General features: G+C 40.5%; 1 protein-coding gene across 1 annotated transcript in view; it reads right to left on the reverse strand.

Moving 5' to 3' along the window:
* Positions 1 to 23,577, reverse strand: part of ACO1 (aconitase 1) — a 55,893-nt gene that overhangs the window by 21,211 nt on the left and 11,105 nt on the right. The window contains exons 2-8 of the mRNA XM_040963817.1: positions 15,112 to 15,230; positions 13,677 to 13,845; positions 13,010 to 13,147; positions 3,857 to 3,926; positions 3,553 to 3,736; positions 2,980 to 3,119; positions 1,393 to 1,564 (exon numbers count right to left, since the gene is read on the reverse strand). Of these exons, the coding sequence (XP_040819751.1) occupies positions 1,393 to 1,564; positions 2,980 to 3,119; positions 3,553 to 3,736; positions 3,857 to 3,926; positions 13,010 to 13,147; positions 13,677 to 13,845; positions 15,112 to 15,208 (970 nt within the window). The 5' untranslated portion in view covers positions 15,209 to 15,230. The remainder of the gene's footprint in view (positions 1 to 1,392; positions 1,565 to 2,979; positions 3,120 to 3,552; positions 3,737 to 3,856; positions 3,927 to 13,009; positions 13,148 to 13,676; positions 13,846 to 15,111; positions 15,231 to 23,577) is intronic.

Genomic DNA, 23,577 nt, shown 5'->3' on the forward strand with positions numbered 1-23,577 from the left:
CTGTTTCACTCCCCAAGTGATGACAACAATGGGGCTTGCACAAGTCCAAGTCAAGAGTCAAACAGTTGAGCCATTTTCTGCTATCTATTGAGGTACATTAGCAGAAACCTGGATCAGAAGTGGGACATCCAGGATCTGACTTGGCACTTTGATAAAGGATGTTCGCTTTGCAACTGGTAGCTTAACACACAGTGCTCCAATTCTAGCCCTCACATCTGTCATTCTTATCAAAACGAGCATTTCATTTTCTGACAGAAAGATTCTAAGATGCAATTCTCTCTCCTTACGGCTGTGACACTTCATTAGGTGGACCATGAGTCTGACTAGCAGTCAATTTTTCTTTCAGATCCTTTGGGGAGTGAGCACATATTAAATATAATCACACTGGAACACATTAACAAAAACCTTTTTAAACTGAGCTTTCTCATCCCCCCCCCCTTTTTTTTTACTATTGCCAAAGTAACTTCCTCATGCTATGGGAGATGTGGATTTACTTAGAGTAAGACTCCAATGAGGTAAGAGTCTCCAGCCCTCACTTCAAACCTTACCTGCCAAGATCCTTTGCTGACCATCTAACACAGTCAAAGTACTCTTGCTAACTCAACCCCCTGCCCAACTTTCTTGTTTAGGCTTTTGTTGACTTGTTCACTGCATTTCCTGCTCACTAGAATATTAGGCTCAGAAAAGGCAAGAACTGCTTTTAGCCTACTCACTGTGGGACCTCTGAGACCAACACTAGATATTGAATCATTAAATGAATTTCTGAAAGAATATTTAATGATTTTAAAATAAACCCAGCAATTAAAAATTAAAAAGCTTTCTAAACATGAGTTAAATTACCAAACAAATATACAAATTAGAAACTGTTGCTGTTTTAAAAATGCTTTCACATGCAATCTCCCATTTCTCCTTTTGCATAGCCCTGCTGCCTTGGGCATGTCCGAGTGCTCCCTGGCTGGCAGGCTAGGAGCTGGCCTCCACTGTTTATTGGCCTCAGGTAATACCACTTCCTTGACTCTCAGTTTTCTCTTCCATTAGGTGGCTAACTCATCAGCCAATTCCCTCCACAAACTATGACCAGGATGACAGCCAAGGACAATCACGTATCTGGGAGTCTCCAAGGACTCATAGACAGCAGTTACTATCACTGAGAGCACTGTTTATCATCAAAAAACGAGTGGTAGGAGAATCATACAAACACCTAGGCTTCTGTCAACTTTCAATTGGCCACATTTTCTCTTACTTAAATTATAACAACCCATTGACTGTATACATAGAAAAACTTTTTTTTTTTTTCTCTAAATCTACCCAAAGCATCCCAGGAGCTAGAAGCAAAAGGCAATGCTCCAGATATTTGAATGTGGAGCCCCCATGTGCACGGCCTTCACTTACCTGTCTGCACCAGGTACTTAATGCTGACTTCATCAACTGGGAAGAAGGCGGCAGTTGCTCCATACTCCGGACACATGTTGGCAATCGTAGCTCGGTCAGCAATGGACAGCTGGGCTACTCCTGGCCCAAAGAACTCAACAAACTTACCCACGACCCCAACCTGGCGGAGGTGCTAAGCAGTGGAAACAAGAAAAAGTTTGGGGCCTGAGAGTCCAGATTTAAGATGCAGAATTACTACCTCGCAATTCTTATAAACTCATAAACAAATTAGCCCAATACGCTTTTGATTAATTTTTTTAAAGGCAAAAAAATTATGTTTCTCACATACAACATGTTATTCTGGAACAGAAAAGAGATATACTGAAAAAAGCAGTCAAGTCTGAGTGAATACAATGCAATGCTAACTTCTCAGTTTGATCTTGATCACTGTTCCAGGACTATGCTATGTTAACATTAAGGTGGGGTTCAGTGCTGTGGCATAGTGATCTAAGCTGCTGCCAGCATTGCTGACATCCCATACAGGAACCAATTCAAGTCCTGGCTACTCCACTTCTAATCCACCTGCCTGCTAAGGGGCCTGGGAAAGCAGCAGAGAATAGCGCACGTGCTTAGACCCCTGTATCCACATGGGAAGCTCAGAAGTTCCTGGCTCTAGGAATGAAACAAATGGAAAGAATATTTCTCATTCCCTCTAACTTTGCCTTTCTAGTGAATAAATAGATCTTTAAAAACGAAAAAGTAATAGAACACTTTCCAGCTTTTTTTGGAAAAGCATGTTATAATAATGTGACACCATGAGGGGAGAAACCTAAACACAACAATTATTCACAGAACTAACCAACAAACCAACATATAAACAATGACATGGGGGACAGTGTGGTGACAGGTTAATCTCCATCCTGAAAAGCCCATATCCCATACAAACATTAGTTCAAGTCCCAGCGGATCCACTTTCTATCCAGCTCCCCCACTAATGTGTCTGGGAAAGCAGCAGAAGATGGCTTTGGTGCTTGGACCCCTGCCACCTATGGGAGAAACTCAGGAGTTCTAGGCTATGGCTTAGCCCTGACTCTGCCCTAGCCATTTCAGCCTTATGGGAAATAAATCAGCGGATTAGCTATCATTCGCCTCTGCCTTTCAAATACATAAATAAATTCTTTAAAAGCCACATGAAAAAAATGCAACTACATTATAAACATGTATAGGAATGATTCTGCAAAACCTCGGGACTATTTCCAGGAATGGGGAAGTGATTTTACCATGAACATCACACACAATTCCTTCAAAATGAGAGAACTCTGAAACAGGGAAAAGTATTATTGACTGCTGAATTCAGGTGGTAGGCATATTAATTTCTGCATATTTAAGCTATTGAACAATTATTAAGATTTTAAAAACAGATTCATTTGACACCAAAAGAGTAAAATGAATACAATTCTCTAAGTTTAGCCACAGAATACTCTCTGGATTTCATCTCTTAGAATCATGACATCCTATTTTCTAGGACCTCCAGAGTACTTGGAAACTAAAAACAGGACTCCTTCATGTGTTCCTCTTCTGTTTGTCACTTTGTGAGGCCACTGTTACCTTGGTAATGGTGAGCACGATGTCAGTGGATGTCACCAGAGGGTCAGGCTTTCCCATCAGCTTGTAGCCAATCACCTGTGGCAGCACCATACTGATTGGCTGACCCAGCATGACAGCTTCCGCTTCGATACCTCCCACACCTGCAAGGTGAAGAAGGCTTTTGTTATTTCTCAACTAGAGCCCTCAGCTATTGATTCAGTGTCAGTAACAAGTAATAAATCTAGTTAAAAGGCTTAACTGGTTCAGTTATGTTTATATAAAGATCACTTGCTTTCCCCAAAGAGCTTTATCAAAGTCCCTCAGTGCCACACCCAATGAACAGCAGAGCTATGGCGCTTCCATTTTTAATAAACACTTCAGGTGATTTCCATTTATACTAAAACATCCTTGGCCCTTTTCCAGTTCTTTCTGCAAACATAATTAAGTGCCTAGTAGGTGAAAGGCATAGCACTGAACAAAACAAAAATATCTCCTCCTGAGTTTGTGGCTGTGTAAATTCATTTTATTAGGATTCAAAGGCATCAGTATGAATTAAGGAAAGCATATATGGAATGGAATTGGAAGAACACTCACCCCAACCAAGAACGCCCAAACCGTCGATCATGGTGGTATGAGAATCAGTGCCCACAAGGCTATCTGGGTAGTAATACCCATCTTGATCAAACACCACTCTTGCCAAGTACTCCAAGTTCACCTGATGGATGATTCCTGAGCCGGGAGGAATAATCCGCATGTTTCGAAAAGCCTGGGAGCCCCACTAAGATTGAACAATGGAAAGAACACTGTGAGCATCTGACATGTCTTCAGCCCTCTCCTCCTTATCCATTCATCTCACAGACACAGAAAACCAAAGGATGGAGCAGAACTCTGCCTATACCTTTAAAAATTCAAATCGTTCTCTGTTTCTTTCAAATTCTAGGTCTTGATTCTTCTGTAAACTGTCAGCCCTGTCAGAGATTAAAAAAAAAAAAAAGCATAAATTCCAAGACTTAAAATGTTACTGGGTAAAACTCACTGGTGATTACTAAAAAAGTGTTCCTGCTGGATGGCATGGGGAATTCTCCAGCAGTACAGCAGGGAGCAGCACAAATACAGTATTACTATTACAAGGGACTCCTACAATACCTTCAAACATGGCAGGCAGAAAACATGGCCTGAATTCAAATTAAACCCAATCTATTAATGGGAACAGACTCAAGGCATTCACAACAACAGCAGCTTAAACAATAAAGGAACACTTACTTCCACAGCCCCTTCTCATCTGTGCCCTGCCATGACCCTGCCCTGGCAGAGTCCCATCTGCTGGACTGCTATTTTCAAGTTTATGTTGGGAGCTAGCAAACCAGCAACAACGGGAGGTATCATTTTACTAATCACAATTTCCTGCCTCTTGGACAGAGGTTTACAGGAAAGCTGGTGCTGAGCCCAGTATCTGTAAACCCTGAGTAATGTTCTGAGGTTTAATCAGGGTAATTCAGTAAATCAGGAATGACACCAGCAATACAGGGCGTCAAACTTTAGATTTTACAAATTGTAGAGGTCAGAGTCATGGTAAATAGTTAGTTGCAACTTTGGTTCAATAGAGAAGATCCCTATAATTTGTATACCATGGACTAAGGAACTGTAGGAAAATGAAAAGATGCAACTGAGGGCCTGGCACGGTAGCCTAGTGGCTGAAGTTCTTGCTTTGAAAGCACCGGGATCCCATCTGGGCACCAGTTTTGATCTCAGAAACCCGCTTCCTATCCAGCTCCCTGCTTGTGGCCTGGGAAGCAACAGAGGACGCCCAAAGTCTTGCGACCCTGCAAGTGGGAGACCTAGAAGCAGCTCTGGGCTCCTAGTTTCAGATTGGCTTGGCTCCAGCTGTTGCAGCTGCTTGGGGAATGAATCATCGGACAGAAGATCTTCCTATCTGTCTCTCCTTCTCTATTTATCTAACTTTCCAATAAAAATAAATCTTAAAAAAAGACCCAAGCTAATGTTTTGCTAAGATTTTACCTGATTTAATTGAAGAACAGATTTATAGAGAGGAAAACAGACTTTTCATCTGCTGGTTCACTCCCCAAATGGCCACAAATCCCAGAGTTGGGTCAAACCAAAGACAAGGGTCTGGAACTCCACCCTCGTCTCTCACGTGAATGGTAGGGGCTCAAACACTTGGGCCATCTTTCCCAGGCTCATTACCAGGGGGATAGATCAAAAGTAGAGTAGCTGAGACTCAAACCAGCACTCACACAAGGTGCTGGAATCAAAGGCAATGGCTTAACCTTCTGTGCCACAATGCCAGTCTCTATAGCTATTGCTCTTGAATTAGCTACACCTCTTCAATTAGGTGCAATTAGTATGCACATAGGTTAAAGGAGAGAAATGAAAATCAGAGAGATTAAGAAACTTGCTTAAGACACCACAGCGAAGACATTGGCTTAAACAGAATTGAAACCCAGGAAGTCTGATTCCAGAGTTGGCATTCTTAGTCCTGATAGTGCCTCCCTGAAGGAATAGTCATAGGGACAGGGACTATGGCAGTCACAGCACCAGTAGTGGTATTAACAACCGCCATGAACAATACTGCTAAAATGAAAACTCAAGTCACAGTGCTCAGTGCTTCCACAGGTGAACTCATTCAATCACCATTAAACCCTTCACTGTTATCCTCACAGAAATAGCCACAGGGGCACAGAAGGCTAGATACCTTGTCCCAGGTCAGATGACTGATAAGTTACAGAACTGTCCCTTGAATCCAGCTGTGACTGGCTCTGGGGTCTCTACCTTCACTACTTCCTCACCCATCTTTCTCCTGTCACTTATTTTCTACTGAGAGCCTATGATATGGATGTACAACAGTACAAAAGGCACGCAGTCCCTGCCCACTGGAGCTAAGAGTTTGATATGAGAAGTAACCAGGTAATTATAAAAACATAATTATCAATGTTTGAAAGGGCAAGTACATGGTTCCATGGCATACACTGCCTTCCAGGACAGGGAACTGACGAAGTATGTAAGATGAAGGGTTTCGGCCAGGGAAGTAGAACTGGGGAAAAGGACTGGAAGCCCTTATTGCACACCTTACAAGGACAAGACTCAGGTACCAAACTAATTTTCTCTTTTGCCTTGGTGGGAGTATTGGTAAGTATCAATTGCTTCAATGGCATCAATGCTTGAGACTGTCTTAGGGCAGGGCCTACAAACTGTAGCCCATGGGCCAAATTTGGCTCAATGCCTCAATATGTTTAGCTCTCAATTTTTAAGTTTCTAAAGGCTAGAGGTGGGAAAAGAAGTATGTAAGACTGAGGACATTTCCTATATTTCCTTTTACAGCGGGTTTGTTGGTCTTTGCCTGAGAGAGTATGTGTTCATGTTACAGAAGAGCAAAAGTAAAAGGGGGGAACTCTGGCAGAGCAGAACGGGGAGACCCCAGTGCAGATCCTGGATCCACAGACCTGTGCTCTTCTCCAATTCCTTCTCACTGGTACCCGGAAGGTTCCAGCCCTCTGGACTCGCTGCCTTTTCAGATCAGACCAGTGAACTCCTGGGCATTTGTACAAAAATGCCTTGGGGGCCTTATGGTCAATGGGCCAAACTGTGCCCATTTTCACAAAATCTGCTCCTCTTGCCTTTTTGCCCAGATCTCATCAAATAACCACCTCTCTTAGAATGTATTACCTACCTCTATCTAGGCATTCATTCCTGAAGTAGCATCTCGATATTTTTCTCTGTCAAGTCAAAATGGTTTTCACACTATCGCTACAATCAGTTTTTTTTTTTATTATTTTTTAAAAAGATTTATTTTTATTATTTTTTTATTGGAAAGGAGGATATACAGAGAGGAGAGACAGAGAGGAAGATCTTCTGTCCGATGATTCACTCCCCAAATGAGCGCAACAGTAGACGCTATGCCGATCCAAAGCCAGGAGCCTCTTCCGGGACTCCCACACGGGTACAGGGTCCCAAAGCTTTGAGCCGTCCTAGACTGCTTTCCTGGGCCACAGGCAGGGAGCTGGAAGGGAAGCAGGGCTGCCGGGGATAGAACCGGCGCCCATATGGGATCCCGGGCGTGCAAGGCGAGGACCTTAACCACTTGCGCCACCGCGCCGGGCCCTACAATCAGTTTTCTAAAATAGATTATGCTGCACCAGCTGGAATCTGCTGATGGCTTCCCATTTTCTAACAGGATCAAAGTCCTCTTCTTCAAAAACCAAATCTTTCAAACTGAACTCAAATTTCCCTCATCACCCTCACCTATGCTCCAGTCCAAGCTCTCAGACTCAGCCCTCCTGCTCTGCCACAATCCCCACTTTCATAGGACTTTCATGCACATATCACTGCACATGCTTCTCTTTTCCAGCAACACTGGAAGGCCTTTTCCAGCACTACTCTCCTGTGCCACATCTCTGTCTCCAGGGAATTCTCTGATTCCCCAAGTCCAGATGCTCTGCATATCTGTCTGTAGTGACTATGTTTAGCCAACGGTGTAAAAATCATGTTAACTAATCTCATTTTTTTCTTCATATTTATTTTTATTGGAAAGACAGATCTACAGAGAAGGAGAGACTAAGATTTCATTCCCTGGTTCATTCCCCAATCTGAGCTGATCTGAAGCCAGGGGCTTCTTTTGGATCTCGCATGTGGCTGCAGGGTCCCAAGGCTTTGGGCCGTCCTCCATTGCTTCCCCAGACCACGAGCAGGGAACTGGTTAGGAAGTAGAGCGGCCAGGACATCAACTAGTGACCATATGGGATTTTGACCTTTGCAAGGTGGAGGATTAGACAACTGAGCCACAGTACTCTTTCCTCTTCTAAACCTACCTGTTTCTTGAACAAGTACTGGTTATTTAAGTCTGTTAAATAAATTAAAATAAAAAGGCATCTCTTTGGCCCAGGGCAATGGCTCAATGGCTAAATCCTCACCTTGTAAACACCAGTTTGTGTCCCAGTTGCTCCACTTCCCACTGAGCTCCCTGTTTGTGGCCTGAGAAGGCAGTGGAAGAGGCCCAAAGCTTTGGGACCCTGCACCCACATAGGAGACCAGAAGAATCTCCTGGTTCCTGTTTCTGGCTCCTGTAGCTACTTGGGAGTGAACCAGCAGATGAAAGACCTTTCTCTTTGGAAATCTGGTTTGTCTTTCCAATAAAAATAAATAAATCTTAGGGGGAAAAAAAGCCATCTCCAGGCATTACTTCTACCAGCAAAGTTGAGATTTATAATCATATGTGGCCCCCGACCCTGGTAGCCTCTTTTCTTCTGTTACCCTTTGAGCACTTGCAGTCAGCTGATCACTATTGCTTGTCCTCCCTGCAACTCCAAGCAGATGTCAGAGCTGCTCACAGTGGAAGCAAAGATGGAAGAGAACATAGGCCCAGAAAATGTAAGAGACATGAGTTCAGTAGTACCAACACACTCACAGGTTAAGACAAGCCATAAGTACGTAGGCTATTTTATAATATGGCAATTCCAGGTGAAAATACTTACTTGTGAAAACAACATATCTACTATATGCCAAGCTTGGCTACTTTTAGTTACTGGAATGAATAAAAATTGTTAATTAATAATTCCTTTTGTCACTCAAAACTTTCCAAAATCAGTCTAATTTAGTCCACTTCTAAGTAAGATCTCTGAAAGGGAAAGGCTTCACAAACTAACAAGGAAATTTCTCTGTACTTACATAATTTTAATTCAGAGTTGGATGTACTTCCGAGTTTCTGAGAATTATTTCAATGAATGTTGTTCCAAAAACTCAAACATTTACAGAGAAAATTTTCACACACATAAATTCTAGTACAAAATGTTATAAAATTGTTGAGATATTCTAAAAAGGAATTTCTATGGTAATTTTGTAAAACATTACAATAATGTGTTAGTCAGATGTCCAATTGCTAAAGACAGTTCAGGTCAATTAATATTCAAATAAGGCAAAAGCTTAGAAATATTTAAGGGAGAAATTATGATCCCAACACCGCTTCCTCAGCTTTCAGGCTCACTTCTGAAAACAGCTGGAAACAAGCCCTAAACACAAATGTCACATGTAATTCCTTATAAAAAGGGAGAGAGTAGGTCAAATTGCAAATTCAAGAAATAAAAACAAACCACCACCAACAGAAACACTTGGAATAGACAAATCTTTATCTGTGCATCTTTGCCAAAGTTATGTTTATCTGATCAAAGTACAACCCTGATTTTGCTGTTTCTTTATAGTGTTTTCAGTATTATAAGGTCTAAAGGGTAAAAAAAAAAAAAAAAAAATCACAGTCAACTTGGTGATGACCAAGAGAGGCTATCAGCTGTGAGCTCCTTGAATCTGGAGTTAGCAGATTTTAGACATGAAAACAACAATTGTGTCTCTACCTACCACTTCTCCTTCCAGGCCTCTGAAATGATCAATAATCCATCAACATCAATGAGAAACCCCCAGAAAGATGAAACTGAACTTAGCAATGATTCATGAAGCTGACTTAAATAACTTCTGAGGTAGGACTTCAGGAATCTCCCATACTCTTACTTCACTTTTTGTTTTGTTTTCAACTCTTTTATTTAAAATAAAAACATTCAGGGCTGGCACTGTGATAAACTGGAATAAGCCACATGAGAGTCTTATCTCTAAGCACTAGTTTTGGTCCTGCTTCTGATGCAGCTTTCTGTTACACTAAGAAGGCAGCACAAGATGGCTCAAGTATTTGTACCCTACCACCTATGCAAGTGACCCAGGCACAAATTCTGGGCTCTAGGCTTTGATGTACTCCAGCCCTGGAGAGTGAACCCGTGGACGGATGATCTGTTTCTCCCTTTTTCTCCTATCAGCCTGCCCTTCAAATGAATCAATGAATAACATGTGATTTAAGGGGAGGGGGTAGATACGAAAGCTATGTCTAAAGGTAAATTAACAGTTCAAAGCAAAGGGATGGAATGGTGACTCCTGAGTCTGTTTCATTGAATTATCAATTTAGGAGAAGGCAGAGTTCTCATTAACCCAAACTTAACCAACTATAACACCTAATACTGATTTGAACATGACAAGTTTCTAAATCTCTTTTGAAGGTATTCAGAACCTACTTAAATACCCAAAAAAGCAAAATTGTTTCTGATTCCCTTTGGATGTTCTGTTTCATAATCCTTTTAAACTTTTTTTTCTTTTTACATTATTTATAATACAATTCTATAGGCTCTGGGATGTCCTCACCCCAAATCCCCTCCTCCCTACTGATATCCCCTAAATTATGACAATAGTATAGTCATTCATAAACAGTTATAAGTCCACCATTCTGCTATTTAAGTGTAACCTGACAATGTAGGTATGGGCAATGGCAGAGTCAAGATATATTTTACAGTTTCATTGGGTGTCCATCTTTGATCTAGAAGTAGAAAAGCATGCTGCATTGTATCTGTACATCTGGATATGATAGTCTGTTACAGTTACTATACATCCTCTTAAACGAAAACCATAAAACAAAAACAGGAAGAAAAACAGAAAATTTATAACAAAGTAACACGCTACTGAATGACGATGTGTAGCTAAAGAAATGAAAATCAAAAACCTTCTTGAAGAAAATGTTATTGTATGACATATGTATCACTGAATAAGAAAAAAATTTTTTGAAGAAATTAAAATAAAAACCAAAAATATAAAAACCACGAGGTGTAGCAAAAACAGTATTGAGAGGGTCATTTAAAACATCAGGTGCTTACAAAAGAAATTGAAATGACTAAACCCAAAGCAAAAATAAATGGAATTAAAATTGAAAGACTACAAATTGCAATAAGAGCCATTTTAAATTAAACTTTTTAAAAGGTTTTATCTATTTATTATTGGAAAGTCAATTATACAGAGTAGACAGAAATTCTGTCTGCTGGTTCACTCCTAAGTGGCCACAATGGCTGGAGCTAAGCCAATCTGAAGCCTGGAGTATCTTCCAGGTCTCCCAGGTGGGTGCAGGGTCCCAAAGTTTTGGGCTATCCTTGACTGCCATCACAGGTCACAGGCAGCAAGCTAGATGGGAAGTGGAGCAGCCAGGACAAGAACTGGCACCCACATGGGATTCTGGCTCATGCAAGGCAAGGACTTTTAGCCACTAGGCAATTGAGCTGGGCCCAAGCCATTTTTTTAAGAAGAGCAAAACCTATTTTTAGCCAGACTAGCAAAGAAAAGCAAGAAAGAAAAACGAAGCAAAATCAGAGATGAAAAAGAAAACATCCTAAGAAACTAGCAAGGTGATCTCTTCTTGCTTAATCGATCCTTAGCGCTAAAGTCTATATTATTTAAGAATGCCTACACCAGCTTGTTTTTCCTGGAATATCACTTTCCAACCTTGCACTTTTAGTTTCTGCAATGCTTTATTGGTGGGATGTTTCTCATGTAGGCAACAGATGGGTCTTATTTTTTGTTCTACTCTACTAACCTATGACAATTGATTTGATGAATTTAAGCCATCACTCAGGGTTAACATGGATAGTCTGATCCTGTCATTTTAGCAATGAGTTGTTCACTGTTAGCTTAGTTGTCTTTTGTTGTTTTTTATTGGGACATTCTCCATATTTGTCTTTGGTTTTGGTGGGTGTTATTCTCTCTGTCAAGAGAACATCTTTATCATTTGTAGGGCAAGTCTGGAAGAGGCAAATTTCATTGAGCTTTTCTTCACTGTGGAAGAATTTTCATTTTCAAAGACAAAGGAATGCTTTGCAGGGTAACTATTCTGGGCTGACGAATTTTTTCCTTTTAGAATCTGGGCTATGCTTCTCTATTCTCTTTGGGCTTGTAGAATTCCTCTGAGAGGTCAACAGTGAATCTGATTGAGGTTTCTCTATAATGTTAATCGAATTTTTTTCCACATGTATATTTAAGAATCTTTTGCCTTTGTTCAACTGAAGAGAGCTTGATTATCAGGTGTTGTGGTTAAGATCATTTTTGGTCAACCCTATTGGGAGTTCTGTGCCCCTCTTGTATTTTGTTTCCCAAATCTTTCTCCAAATGAGGGATTTTTTTCTTTTATTATTTTAACATATTTTCAAAGATTTAGTTTTTTTTTTTCATTTTCCACAAGTATGACAACCACTTTAATCTAGCTACCAATATTTTCATTTAACCCAATGTTAATTTCAAAAACACCTGGCTTAGCATCAGAACTTCCTATTATACACTTAACTTTTTTTTAATTGGGAAGGCTGACCAGATTTATGGAGAAAACAGACTATTTCCCAAAGAGTCACCACAGCCAGAGTTAAGCTGCTCCAAAGGCAGGATTTTCTTCCTGGTCTCCCACACGGGTGCAAGGTCCCAAGGCCTTGGGCCACTCTCTACTGCTTTTCCAGGCTACAGGCAGGGAGCTGGATGAGAAGCGGGCCACCAGGATATGAATCAGCACCCATATGGGATCCCAGCATTTGGAAGGTAAAGATTAACCCATCAAGCCAGGCCCTACACTGAACTCCTGTGTTCTGGGAGCTGACATTCTCCTTACCAAGTCAACAAAAGGAGGAACTTCCTTTGAGGATTACCCAATTACAGACACTAAGTCTTCTAGCAAGTTGAATAATAGGGAGCTTGATACAGGCTGCAACATTTCTAATAGAAGAGAATTTAAACCGGCTTTGAAAGAAAGGCATGTGTTTTAAGAAGAGAGGAGAGGATATTTCAAACAAAAGAAGGAGGAAGAACATCAGAGGATAAAAGCAGTAGGCACAGAAACAAGATCAGAGTTACCGACAGCCAGATATGGAACAAATGTTTCGGACTGAAGAAGGAATACAGCTCCAATGGATGAAAAAACAAAACCCAAATCCTTTGAAAGAAAAACACATACAACTGTTATGGCAGAACTTCACATGAGTGTTTTCACGAGCTGTATTCAAGGGCAGGCTGCTCTCACCCAAGAAAACATGCATTTTAAATATCCTTCCCCTGAAAAACTGTCACTGGGAAACATATTGAATGTTCCTAAAAATATTTTTAAAATTTTCTTTTATATAGCTATAAAAGAAGACCTGTGATCTAAAACTTTGCATGAAACAGAATATCCAAGCCTTCATTTTTAATCTCTCACCTTCTGTTGAAATCAACCTGGATGGAGTGATCAATTACAAGATCAACAGGACAGATAGGGTTTATTTTCTCTGGATCTCCCCCTAATTTTTTCACAGCATCACGCATTGCAGCAAAGTCAACCACAGCTGGTACACCCCTAAGAAAAGAGAAGCAAGCAAAAAATAAGTCTTACACATGTATACTATTTCAGATTTGATAACATGGGCAACAGACTATCTCAGAGGAGGTTAATAAAAGGTGAACTAGAAAACAGAAAACTTTTAACTGTCTCGTTGAAAAGAAAACATATAGGGAATAAATACTATGACTCAGTGTTATCTCTACATGGCTTTATCACTGTATTAAATTTAATGACAACCATGTTCCAAACAGAAGAAATCTAAAAAAACAACACACAGAAACATGTGTTGCCATGCCTTTCCCATTCACAAACACTAGAATCTTTATGACCAAGTGGGGTAACTCCACAACCTAGCATCCCTAAGAAAACCCCCTTTTACTCTTCCTACTAGGGAGTCAAAAGCTCTCTTTTGTCTTCAAAGATGTCTGGATGTGTGGGTAATAAACCACACAGTCACTCTAAGTTTTTTTTTCCCCTCTTTTTTGGTTCATTTCTTGAAAGGCTGACACGGGAGGTAGAGGAGAGGAAAGTGATTCAGGCTCACGTAAAGTCCTGTAGGATGACGCGGGCGGGTTTAAATGGCACTTCTATGTTCTTATGCTGCATGACATTCCAGTTTAAGATATTTTCAATGTCTTCTTTTTTAACCAAAAACTTGTCACAGTTTCGCACAGCTGCCTCCAGCAGAACTCTGATTGAAAATGGTAAGCGTCCTGTGAATAACAGAGAACAAACAAAACCATCAGAGCTCCATTAAAGCCAATTTCTAGATAAACTTGATACAAGACATCAGACCATTCACACATAGTGACCAACAGTTAATAAAGTACGTGAATATGGAAGAAGTTTAGCAAATAGGTATCAGTAGGAATTGCCCACAGAGTGAATAATACTACAGATCAGCTTACTCTCTCATATTAAATTGGCTGCTTTGCTTTGGATATCAACAAAATATATTTACACACATGGAGAATATTTCTTGTGAAAGCTTTTACTAAAAAAATAAGTGATCTTTTTGTAATTATTGTAATTAAGACCAAAGACCAAAGCACGTCCATCTTTCAAAGGAAATACATGTCTAAAACACTGTGAACCATGGTCAATAGAAACTGGAATTAAATAAATCTAATTTTAAAAAAATAGTAAATTAATTTATTCATCAAAATAAAGGTTCTACTTTGACACATGAAATTTACTGTTCGGGGTCGGGCACAATGGCCTAGTGACTAAATCTTTGCCTTGTATTTGCCGGGATCCCACATGGGTGCTGGTCCAGCTCCCTGCTGGTGGTCTGGGAAAGCAGCAGAGGATGGCCCAAAGCTTTGGGACCCTGAACCTGCTTGGGAGGCCCAGAAGAAGCTCTGGCTCTTAGCTTTGGATTGGCTTAGTTCCATCTGTTGCAGCCACATGGGGAGTGAACCATGGACAGAAGATCTTTCTGTTACCTCCTTCACTTCTGTTTATGTGACTTTCCAGTTTAAAAAAAAAAAAAAACACTTTTTTTTTTTAAAAGAAAATTACTGATCAACATGGAAAATGCAAGCTAGAAGAAAACAATGCATAGGTAGGAAAAAACACAGGATCTGGGAAAAAAGACCTTTGTACTTGTCCTCTGCTACTACCCATACACTTGCTACTGAGCAGGTCTGTTTCACTCTTTGGGCCCCAGGTTCCTCAGAATTTCTTTTAGTTTATAAACATGACTCTGCAGAGCTGCTATTCAGATAAAATATTACCCATATATACACACTATTTATCATGTAGTGTCACAGAAACTACAATTTTATAGATAATTATTACCTACTTAAAAATGATCAGTACAAGAAAGGCATATGTGAGTTTTGTGCTTAATCCAAGAATATCCATCCATTTTCTCTACTACTCCATATTTCAACACTTATAAAAATGGATTGTTAGGCAAATTGTTAGCAGTTTCTAACTGCTATTAAAGCAATAACTTCATTAAGCCATGTGCCTACCATATCTTGAATCTTCTAATTTATTCAAATTGAAGAATTTCTTTCCTGGCTGTGCAGGATCTAATGGCTCAGCAAGGTGTGCGAATGGGTTGTTCATGATTACTGATGGCCACGTGTCTCTGAAAAAGAAAGGGGACATTTATTTCTGCTTTGGAAACTGAATCTCATTTAACAACTATGATACACATTCACTTAAAGAAATCACTTCCTACAAATAGGGGGATGGAGACATTTACACAAATAAAAGAATGACACTCTTAGGAAACAATGATTTGGGCTAAGCCACTTGTAAAGCAAGCAACGGACTCTCAAGACAGCATAAAACTTTAAGTTTCTTTTGTTCTATTTCTATAACTTCCCAACACTGTTCTACTGGTCAGAAAGAAAAATATAAATGAAGGCTGTCTCACACAGTACATCTTAAATATAGGAACAGACTTTCCAATTAGATTTGTGGATTGGCAGGAGGTAAGAGTCCACAGCAGATGACACAATGAAGCCATATAAACCTTGAACTTTGGTTGTAGCTATTTTCTGATGAATTTCCTGTTACAACAACCTCTGAAGTATTGTTAATAGTCCTGACCATAGGAACTGCTTGTCCTTCCGAATCTCTCCTGGTACTGGTATCAGCTGCCATTTGGCAGGAGAGAGGTAAGACATCTGATCCACCCTGGGCAATGGGCTTTTTTCTCTGGGGATACTGGATGAAACTAAAGAAAGTACTATGAGATACAGGAACATATTGTAGCTACCTACATACCCTAGGAATCTTAGAATTACCTGGTCATTTTGTTAATAACTAACTAACTAACTAAGGGTTCCTAAGTAACACCTCTCACCCCTTCATCTCCTGAATCACAATCGTTGGGAAAGGAGTCAAAAATCACCATCTTTAATCTCCAAGTTGATTCTAGCACATGTTCAGTTGAGAATCATAACTGGGCACTTTGCAATGCCAGGTAAGGGACACGTACTAAATCAGGAGGCAAGGAGGCAGCACAAAAGATCCAGGAAACAACAAAGGAACATTTTGGAACAGGAGCTAGACAACTTGACTAATTCCACAGACTGGAAGACAGATTTAAATAGGTGACAGTGCTACTATCCCTATGATTTGTCACCCATGCCACAACCCAGGCTTCACTAATTTTTTTTTTAAGATTTATTTTATTGGCTGCAGCTCCCACTGGTTTATGCAAGGGCCAAGTATGTGCTGGGCAGCACCAGGCTGGACTGCAACAACCATAGGTTCCAGTGGAAGTCGGGAGTGAAAACCAACCCAGCAATTGCAACCACCAGCTGATGGGGTGATGGACTGTGCCGGACCCTGTACTTGCTAGCACATACAAGAATCAGGTCCAAGAACACCTCAGACAAAGTTTCATTGGAGATCTCCCCAATCAAAATGCTGGACTCAGAACCCTAACCAAGAAAAGAGAGAAGACAGAACAAGTCAACCAACCATCTCAGCTATATCTTGGCAGCGAAATACAGGGCAAACAGACTTTATGATGGACTACGGCTATCAGTGGAATCCTCAAGGACCTCATAGTGCTTGGAGTGGGAAGATTGGCAGCGATTCATAACTGTTGAAATATCAAAACCACTTGAGCAAGAACCTCAGAGCATGCCCTACATCCAGGACCTGGGGAAGGTGCAAAATTGGGTGGACTTTCTCCGTTAATATCCCCCTTTAAACATGAAAGAAACAATTTAGAAAAAACAATAGTCTTACCCACTTTCCTGTAGCCCTTGACCCTTTTTACCTTAATTAACTATGTAAAGATTGTAAAATATATATATATTATATATATAAGATTTATTTTGAAAGGCTGAGTTATAGAGAGACAGGTCTTTCATCCACTGATTCACTCCTAAAATTGCCACAACAGCCAGAGTTGAGCCAGGCTGAAGCCAGGAGCTTCTTTCAGGTCTCATATGTGGGTTCAGGGGCCATTTGGGGCCATCCTCCACTACTTTTCCAGGAGCATTAGCAAGGAACTGGATTGGAAGTAGAGCAGCAGGAGCTTGAATCAGTCCCTATATGGGATGCCAGCACTACTGGTCATGGGTTAATTCACAATACCACAATGCCAGCCCTCAGACTTAAATCTTAACTCCAAACAGAAGCAATTGCAACACAGCAAAACTACTGTTCTGCCCAACTGGAAAAATGATCAATGGAAGAGTAGCCCACAGAGGCTATGGATGTTGCCCATCTGCGGCTCCTGCAGCTTGTATAGGATGTGTGCTTTAGTGGTTAGGATGTCACTTGGAACACCCATATCCTCTAAGGGAGCCTGGTTTTGAGTCCTGGCTCCATTTTTGATTCCAGCTTCCTGCTCATGCGCACTCTGGGAGGCACTGGTGATGGTTCAAGAATGTGGATCTCGGCCTCTCACATAGGAGACTTGGACTGAATTCCATACTCCTGGCTTCAGCCTGTTCCAACCTTGCTTGTTGCAAACCAACTGAAGAGTGAATGAGATGAAAGATCTCTGTGTTAAAGCAATACCCTCAGACATTCCTCTCTGTATCAGGTTTTCCAATATATCAAAGGGACATTCCCCATCCCCAGGTACTGATGTAGTTTGGTAGCTGGGAGTGTTCTCCTCTCCCCAATACAGGAGAAGAGAGAGGAAAAGGAAAATTATAAGCATTTGCTTAACGCACCTTACCCCATACCTCAACTCTCCCTCCTCATTCGATGGTCCTCATGGGCCTACATTCTTGTCAACTACATAAACAACATCAAAACTTAAATTAAATTTTAAAAAAGATGTGTGTGTCTGCCTCTCAAGTTGAAATAAACTCAAATTTACTTTTTTTACTGGCTTCTGTACTGACACTCTTACCTCCCTCTCCTCTCCACTTAGAAACTAGGTTACTAGTCAATATCGTAGCAATAAAGCAAATTCTACTTGAAGAAGTTGTAGGAAAGAGGAAACAATTAGTACTAATTACTACCATGTGCCAAGTGCTTTACACTATGATTCTCTATTCCTGCCCACATTTCCATAAAGGAAAGCCTATCATTATTCCCACTGAACAGCTCAGAGGGATGGAAAAACATGCCCTAGGGAATACCTCTAGAAGCAGTGAGGATCTGAACCCTGGCTCTTTCCACACATACTCCTTCTGTCTGGGTGACAGACTCATCTCTGCAAGTGATGCTTGCCAGCTGTCTTGTCACTAGGGCCTGGGACTGAAGAGAGGCACAAGAAATCCTCAGCTTTAAATGCAGGAGGTGCCTCTACTATTTTCCAGAGTTCCCCAGCAGTTACATCTGATCTACGCATTATCACAGGTTCCTTGTCATTCTTTACCAGGCCACAGGTCAGTAGCAAACAACTAAAAACCGGTTTTGCTACAAAGTTGAGAAACAGCCCTCTATAAGCCTGCAGGACTCTAGAATTCAGAACCACTTCGAAGTCCCACCCATAGCACCTTGACTGCAAACCTCCTTGCAGGAGTTTCTGGAGGTTTGGCAAATCCAAGAGAAAGTCAAAATCAACCAAGGGTCTAGGCAGGTATGAGGGAAAAGATCTTTGGCTTGGGAATGGGTCCCAATCCTGGGAAGAATCTGGGCATTGTCAATGTTTCCAAGGTCCACTTTTCCTTGGCCAGAATTCCACTCTTTCCCTAATTGTCAAGTGACATTATGCAACTGCAAACCACTGGCCATGCAAACTCCAAAAGTACTCCAAAATCTGGGGTTTGTTTGGTCTAGTAACCCGACCAACTGGCTAGGGAGTCCTTCCTATTACCCCCACCTGCAGAAACAAGTCATAGTCCCTCTGATTCCTGCCTTCTCATCTCCCAGCCCTCCTCAGGCTGCTTGATTCTTGCCTCTTTCCTGAGTTCTATCTGATCCTATTCAATAAAAACAAAGGAGAGGAATGAACATAGAGTTCTTGTAGGTTGTGGGGGAGGGATGAAGCGTTATCTTAGCTTGTTTTTTCCACACACACACTTCTACTTTGTTGGAAGGGAAAAAAGAGTTAGCAATCTATTCCTGTGGCAGGTGTTCTGATTTTCACAGAAAGGGCTGAGCCTGCACGAAGGCAAGAGGAAAGAAAAAAGGAAGAGGGAAAGAAAGTATGGGCAATGTTCTCTTCAGCAGTGACGCTGGAGCAAGCACTCAGAACACGTCCTTCCTGCATGCTTGTTAGAACGCTAAGGACTGCTGAATGCTTGCCGCCAACCACTGAATCAAGCAAAGTAAATCTATAGTTCTCAAACAAAAGGACTCAAAAAGGAGATATCAGCATTGTGCCCCAAACTCTTCACCTACCTGTAGTCTGAAAGACAAGATTATTATTTGGTAGAACAATATTCTTCAAAGCTAACCTATCCAGAAATACCAGCTAGGTGACTTTGTCAAGATTCCTACATGCATATTTTGTGCATGGAAGAGTGCAAATGGGGAGTGCAATGTATTATCTCCAAGTCTTAGGTTAAAATACTGAATAGTGGGCATAAGCAGTCTAATTCGAGGTGGCTACTTAGCAAATACATCACACTTCCCATAAAACTGTAAAACAGTAAAGTTCTGAGCAGGGATTCCATAGTCTTGCTACCTGCTATTGACCTCATTGTTGGTTACCATTAGATGACCTGCAGCTCTGCCTTCACTTCTGAATATCTGACAAAATAGAACACCTTGTCCTTAGAAGCTAAAGAAGCAATGAGAGAAAATCAAAGAATGTCCAGTTTTGTGTAAAGAACCTTAGAGATGAAACCACGAAGCTACTATAAGAAAAAAAGAAAAACACTTCAAGGCATGGACAAAACAAACAATTCTGGGGAAAGACCCCAAAAGCAAACAAAACTTACGCAAGAGAAACAAGACTGCATCATAGAAGCGTATGCACAGTAAAGAGATAACTGAGGAATAGAGAAAATGTCTCAAAGTAGTCTTCTGATAAAGGACTAGCATCCAGAATATACAAGGAACTCAAAAGCTCAATAGAGAAAAGCCCAAAGCAGTGAAGAACTGGGCAAAGGATGTGAACAGATATCTCTCAAAAACAAAAACAAAAACACTAAAAGCCCAAAATACAAGAAAAAAATGTTTAGTATCAATAGCTAGCAGAGCGATGCAAATCAATACCACAATTAGGCAGGGCACATCAGTCACAGTGGCTATTACCAAAAAAGACAAACTTAACAGAAGCCTGCAAGGGTGTAAAAAAAAAAAAAAGGGAATTCCTGTATACACTGGAAATGCAAGTCAGTATAACCATATGGAGAACAGTATGAAGGTGCCTCAAAAAATTACAAATATATCTATCATGCGACTTGGGTACGTACAGGAAGGAGATAAAATCAGCATATATGAAGACATCAAAGCACTGCAATGTTCATTCATCCCAGGCAAGACATAGAATCAACTTAACTGCCATCCACTGATGAATGAACAAGAAGCATACAGTATTTAACCAGAAAAAAAATGAAATACCATTATTTGCAGCCAAAATATATGGAACTGGAAGTCACTGACATAAGGCAGGCACACAAATATGACAATGTTTTCTCTCAAAGGTGAAAGTCAAAAGTTAATCTGAACTCAAAATATTGGTGACTAGAGGCTGGCAAGAGTGGAGGGAGGTCACAGGCAGTCAGCTGGAGGAAAGGGGGTCTGGTGTCCCACAGCAGTGTGTGACTAGAGGTCATGCTTATATGTCATACACTGAACAAAGAACTGGAAGAGAGGAGCTGGTAGACTCCAAACAAAGAAAAGGGCAAGAAAGATTAACTGTTTTATTCTATTTATCTGGATAAAATATTGCACACTGTACCCAATAAGTGTTCCAGTAATGCATGCTAATTCAAAATTTAAACAAAAATAACTAAAAACCCAAACCTTACAGTTTATATAGCATTCTCCTGACAAGGAAATACACACTGAAAAAAAAGTGATTGCCTGTTATTTTAGCTAAGCCCAAAATGCCTCTCTTATTCACCAATGCAGTGAAACCATACTGAGGATTTCTTAAATGGTTCCTATGTAGCTTAAGATGGAGAGCCTGGTACTTGCTTCAAATGCACCAATGCAAGCAGCCCTTCCCTTCCCTTCTTGGCAGGTCCCCAGCTCCTTTCAACCCCTTTCAGTCCCAACAGGACATCCAACTTGTTGAACCACACTTACTTAGATTCTAAGAACTTTAATAATGCTATGATGTTAAAAAAAAAAAACTCATTGTAGAAACTAAAGAAAACACAAATGAACACAAATTAACACAAAGAAAAGTCCTCTGTAATAAGGTAGTTTACAATTTCACTAATCGTGACTTTTAAACACTTAGATTTCATGGGGAAAAAAAACAGACCTCACATTGCTTTGCAGATTTTTTCATTCAGCAACTAACCACAAATATTTTAATAGAGCAATTATGTCATCTTTTACATTACTGTTAACTATACCATTAAAATCTATCATTTATTGATATGCAATGATTTACTTTAGTCCTTAGGTTGTTCCCAGTATTACCATTCAAACAAGGCTGCAATCCTTGTACAACACAGCTCTAGGAGGTTCTGCATCTATTCCATCAGACTTCTAGCTTTCAGCTCCAAGAAGCAATTCAGCTGAATGAAAGGTTTACGTTCCTTTTATTCTGCTACCCATCACCAGGACATCTGGCAAGGGTACTAATTTAATGATTCTTCTCTGAAGCAGTGAACAAGGATGCCTAATCCAGGAAATATAATTTGTTTTTACCTTTGGCAAACTGATGAAAACACCCATTTTGGTATCTCCCTAATTACTAGTGATGTTAAGTGATTTTCCATCTCTGTTTTAGACATCTGAGTTTCTTCATTTGTAAACTGCCTGTCTACCAGACGGGTCAAACTGGCGACACTACGATGGCCTCAGTGACCAAATGTTCTCAGTGACTGATCTACTGGTGTGGTTGAGACTCAGCTCTGTAACCCTGGAGGGGGCTGGCATTGGTCTTGAGGCTTGAAGTTTACAACATTTCTTCTTTATGAATGACCGCCAATTCCAAAGGCTATTGCACAATTTGACCTCAGGCTTGGGTACGTCATGAGCCTCCATGGTTACAACATAGATAAGAGGCTGATCAGCTTAAATCATGGGCAAAATCCTCACTGGGGTTAGTGATCTTGTCTGTGCATGAATCCAGACTGAATACGTAAGCTCGGTAACAGTCTTGCAAGCAAACTTTATGAAGGAGACTGAGCACAGAATATGGATAAATGCTAACCCAACCTTCTTGTCAGAAACCACGCTGGACCACACACCCAGTTGACAGTAAATAATGTTAGTATTGGCACCTCAAAGCAAGGCCATGGTTTGGTGTTTATCTGTCTCATTCAGATTCACAGAAATATTTTAGTTGATTGACATTAGCCAAATACCAATGATCAGACAAATACAATATTGCTCTCTTAGGGCGTCTAATCAATCTCTGGAGTATATAAATCTATGATTCTATTGCTTGATTCTAATAGGTTGCCTCATGATAAAAAGGCACAGATGTAAATAGGCCCTACAATGACCAGAGATATTTTCAGTTAGAGGGAGTAGAGAGGAGTAATCTTGCAGAGAACTCCCGTCTGTAGCCGGGTGAAAACAGCTTGAGTGTGTGGCAGGTGTGGTGTTAGGTGGTCAAGTTCAGGGAATATAGTACACGCCAGTTCCAGGAGGAGCTTGTACAGTTTCAAAGAGCCTAGAGTTGATATGTTTAGGACCCCTATAGACACAAAGAAGTTTTTAAAATCTATGCACAACACCAGAAAGAGATTTCTTCTGTATTTAATGTGTTTGCCAAATCCCTCCTCCTTCCTCGCTTCTTAAATACGTTCATCCTGAATGTGTGTGGTTTCTAACTCCAAAGTTCAAGTAGTAGTCATATGTCTCTAGAGTTTATGGCAGTTCACTCTAAATTAGCTTCCTTTTTTTTTTGCCTAAGGAGAAATTAATTGGCTCCATTCTGAAACTGTTGTATATCTAAACATTGTTACTTATAAACAACATTTTTTTTTGGTCAAGAGTAAGATTCCAATAATGCTGTTCATATAAGTATAAACTTAAGGTCAGAACCATCCAGGCCAGGGAAATCAGTATGGCCTGCTAACTTGGCTCTTTCACAGGCAGAGGCTAGAAATATTAGTTCCTTGCTCTATTAAATAAAAACATATGGAAAACTAGCCTAAATACTTAGGAGATTTCCCAGAGACTAGGTCACCTCTTTGGTACATTAAGCTCTTGCATAAAAGTGATTTCAGCAAAACAAAAATCCATTAAATATGACATTTATAAATAAAAGAACTGTGAGGGAGAAGCCTTAAGAACATCTATTTCATGAGATGATGGAAAAACAAAAAGTGATGCAGGAGGGTATGGGAGAAGGAAACAACTTCATGACAACCCAACTCAATCCATCAACACATTTTCCTTGAACACAAATCACACGGAGCATGCACTGCACCCTG

Source organism: Ochotona curzoniae, unplaced genomic scaffold, assembly GCF_017591425.1.
Source record: "Ochotona curzoniae isolate NIBS_2020 unplaced genomic scaffold, NIBS_Ocur_1.0 scaffold_3208, whole genome shotgun sequence".
NCBI lineage: Eukaryota > Metazoa > Chordata > Mammalia > Lagomorpha > Ochotonidae > Ochotona > Ochotona curzoniae.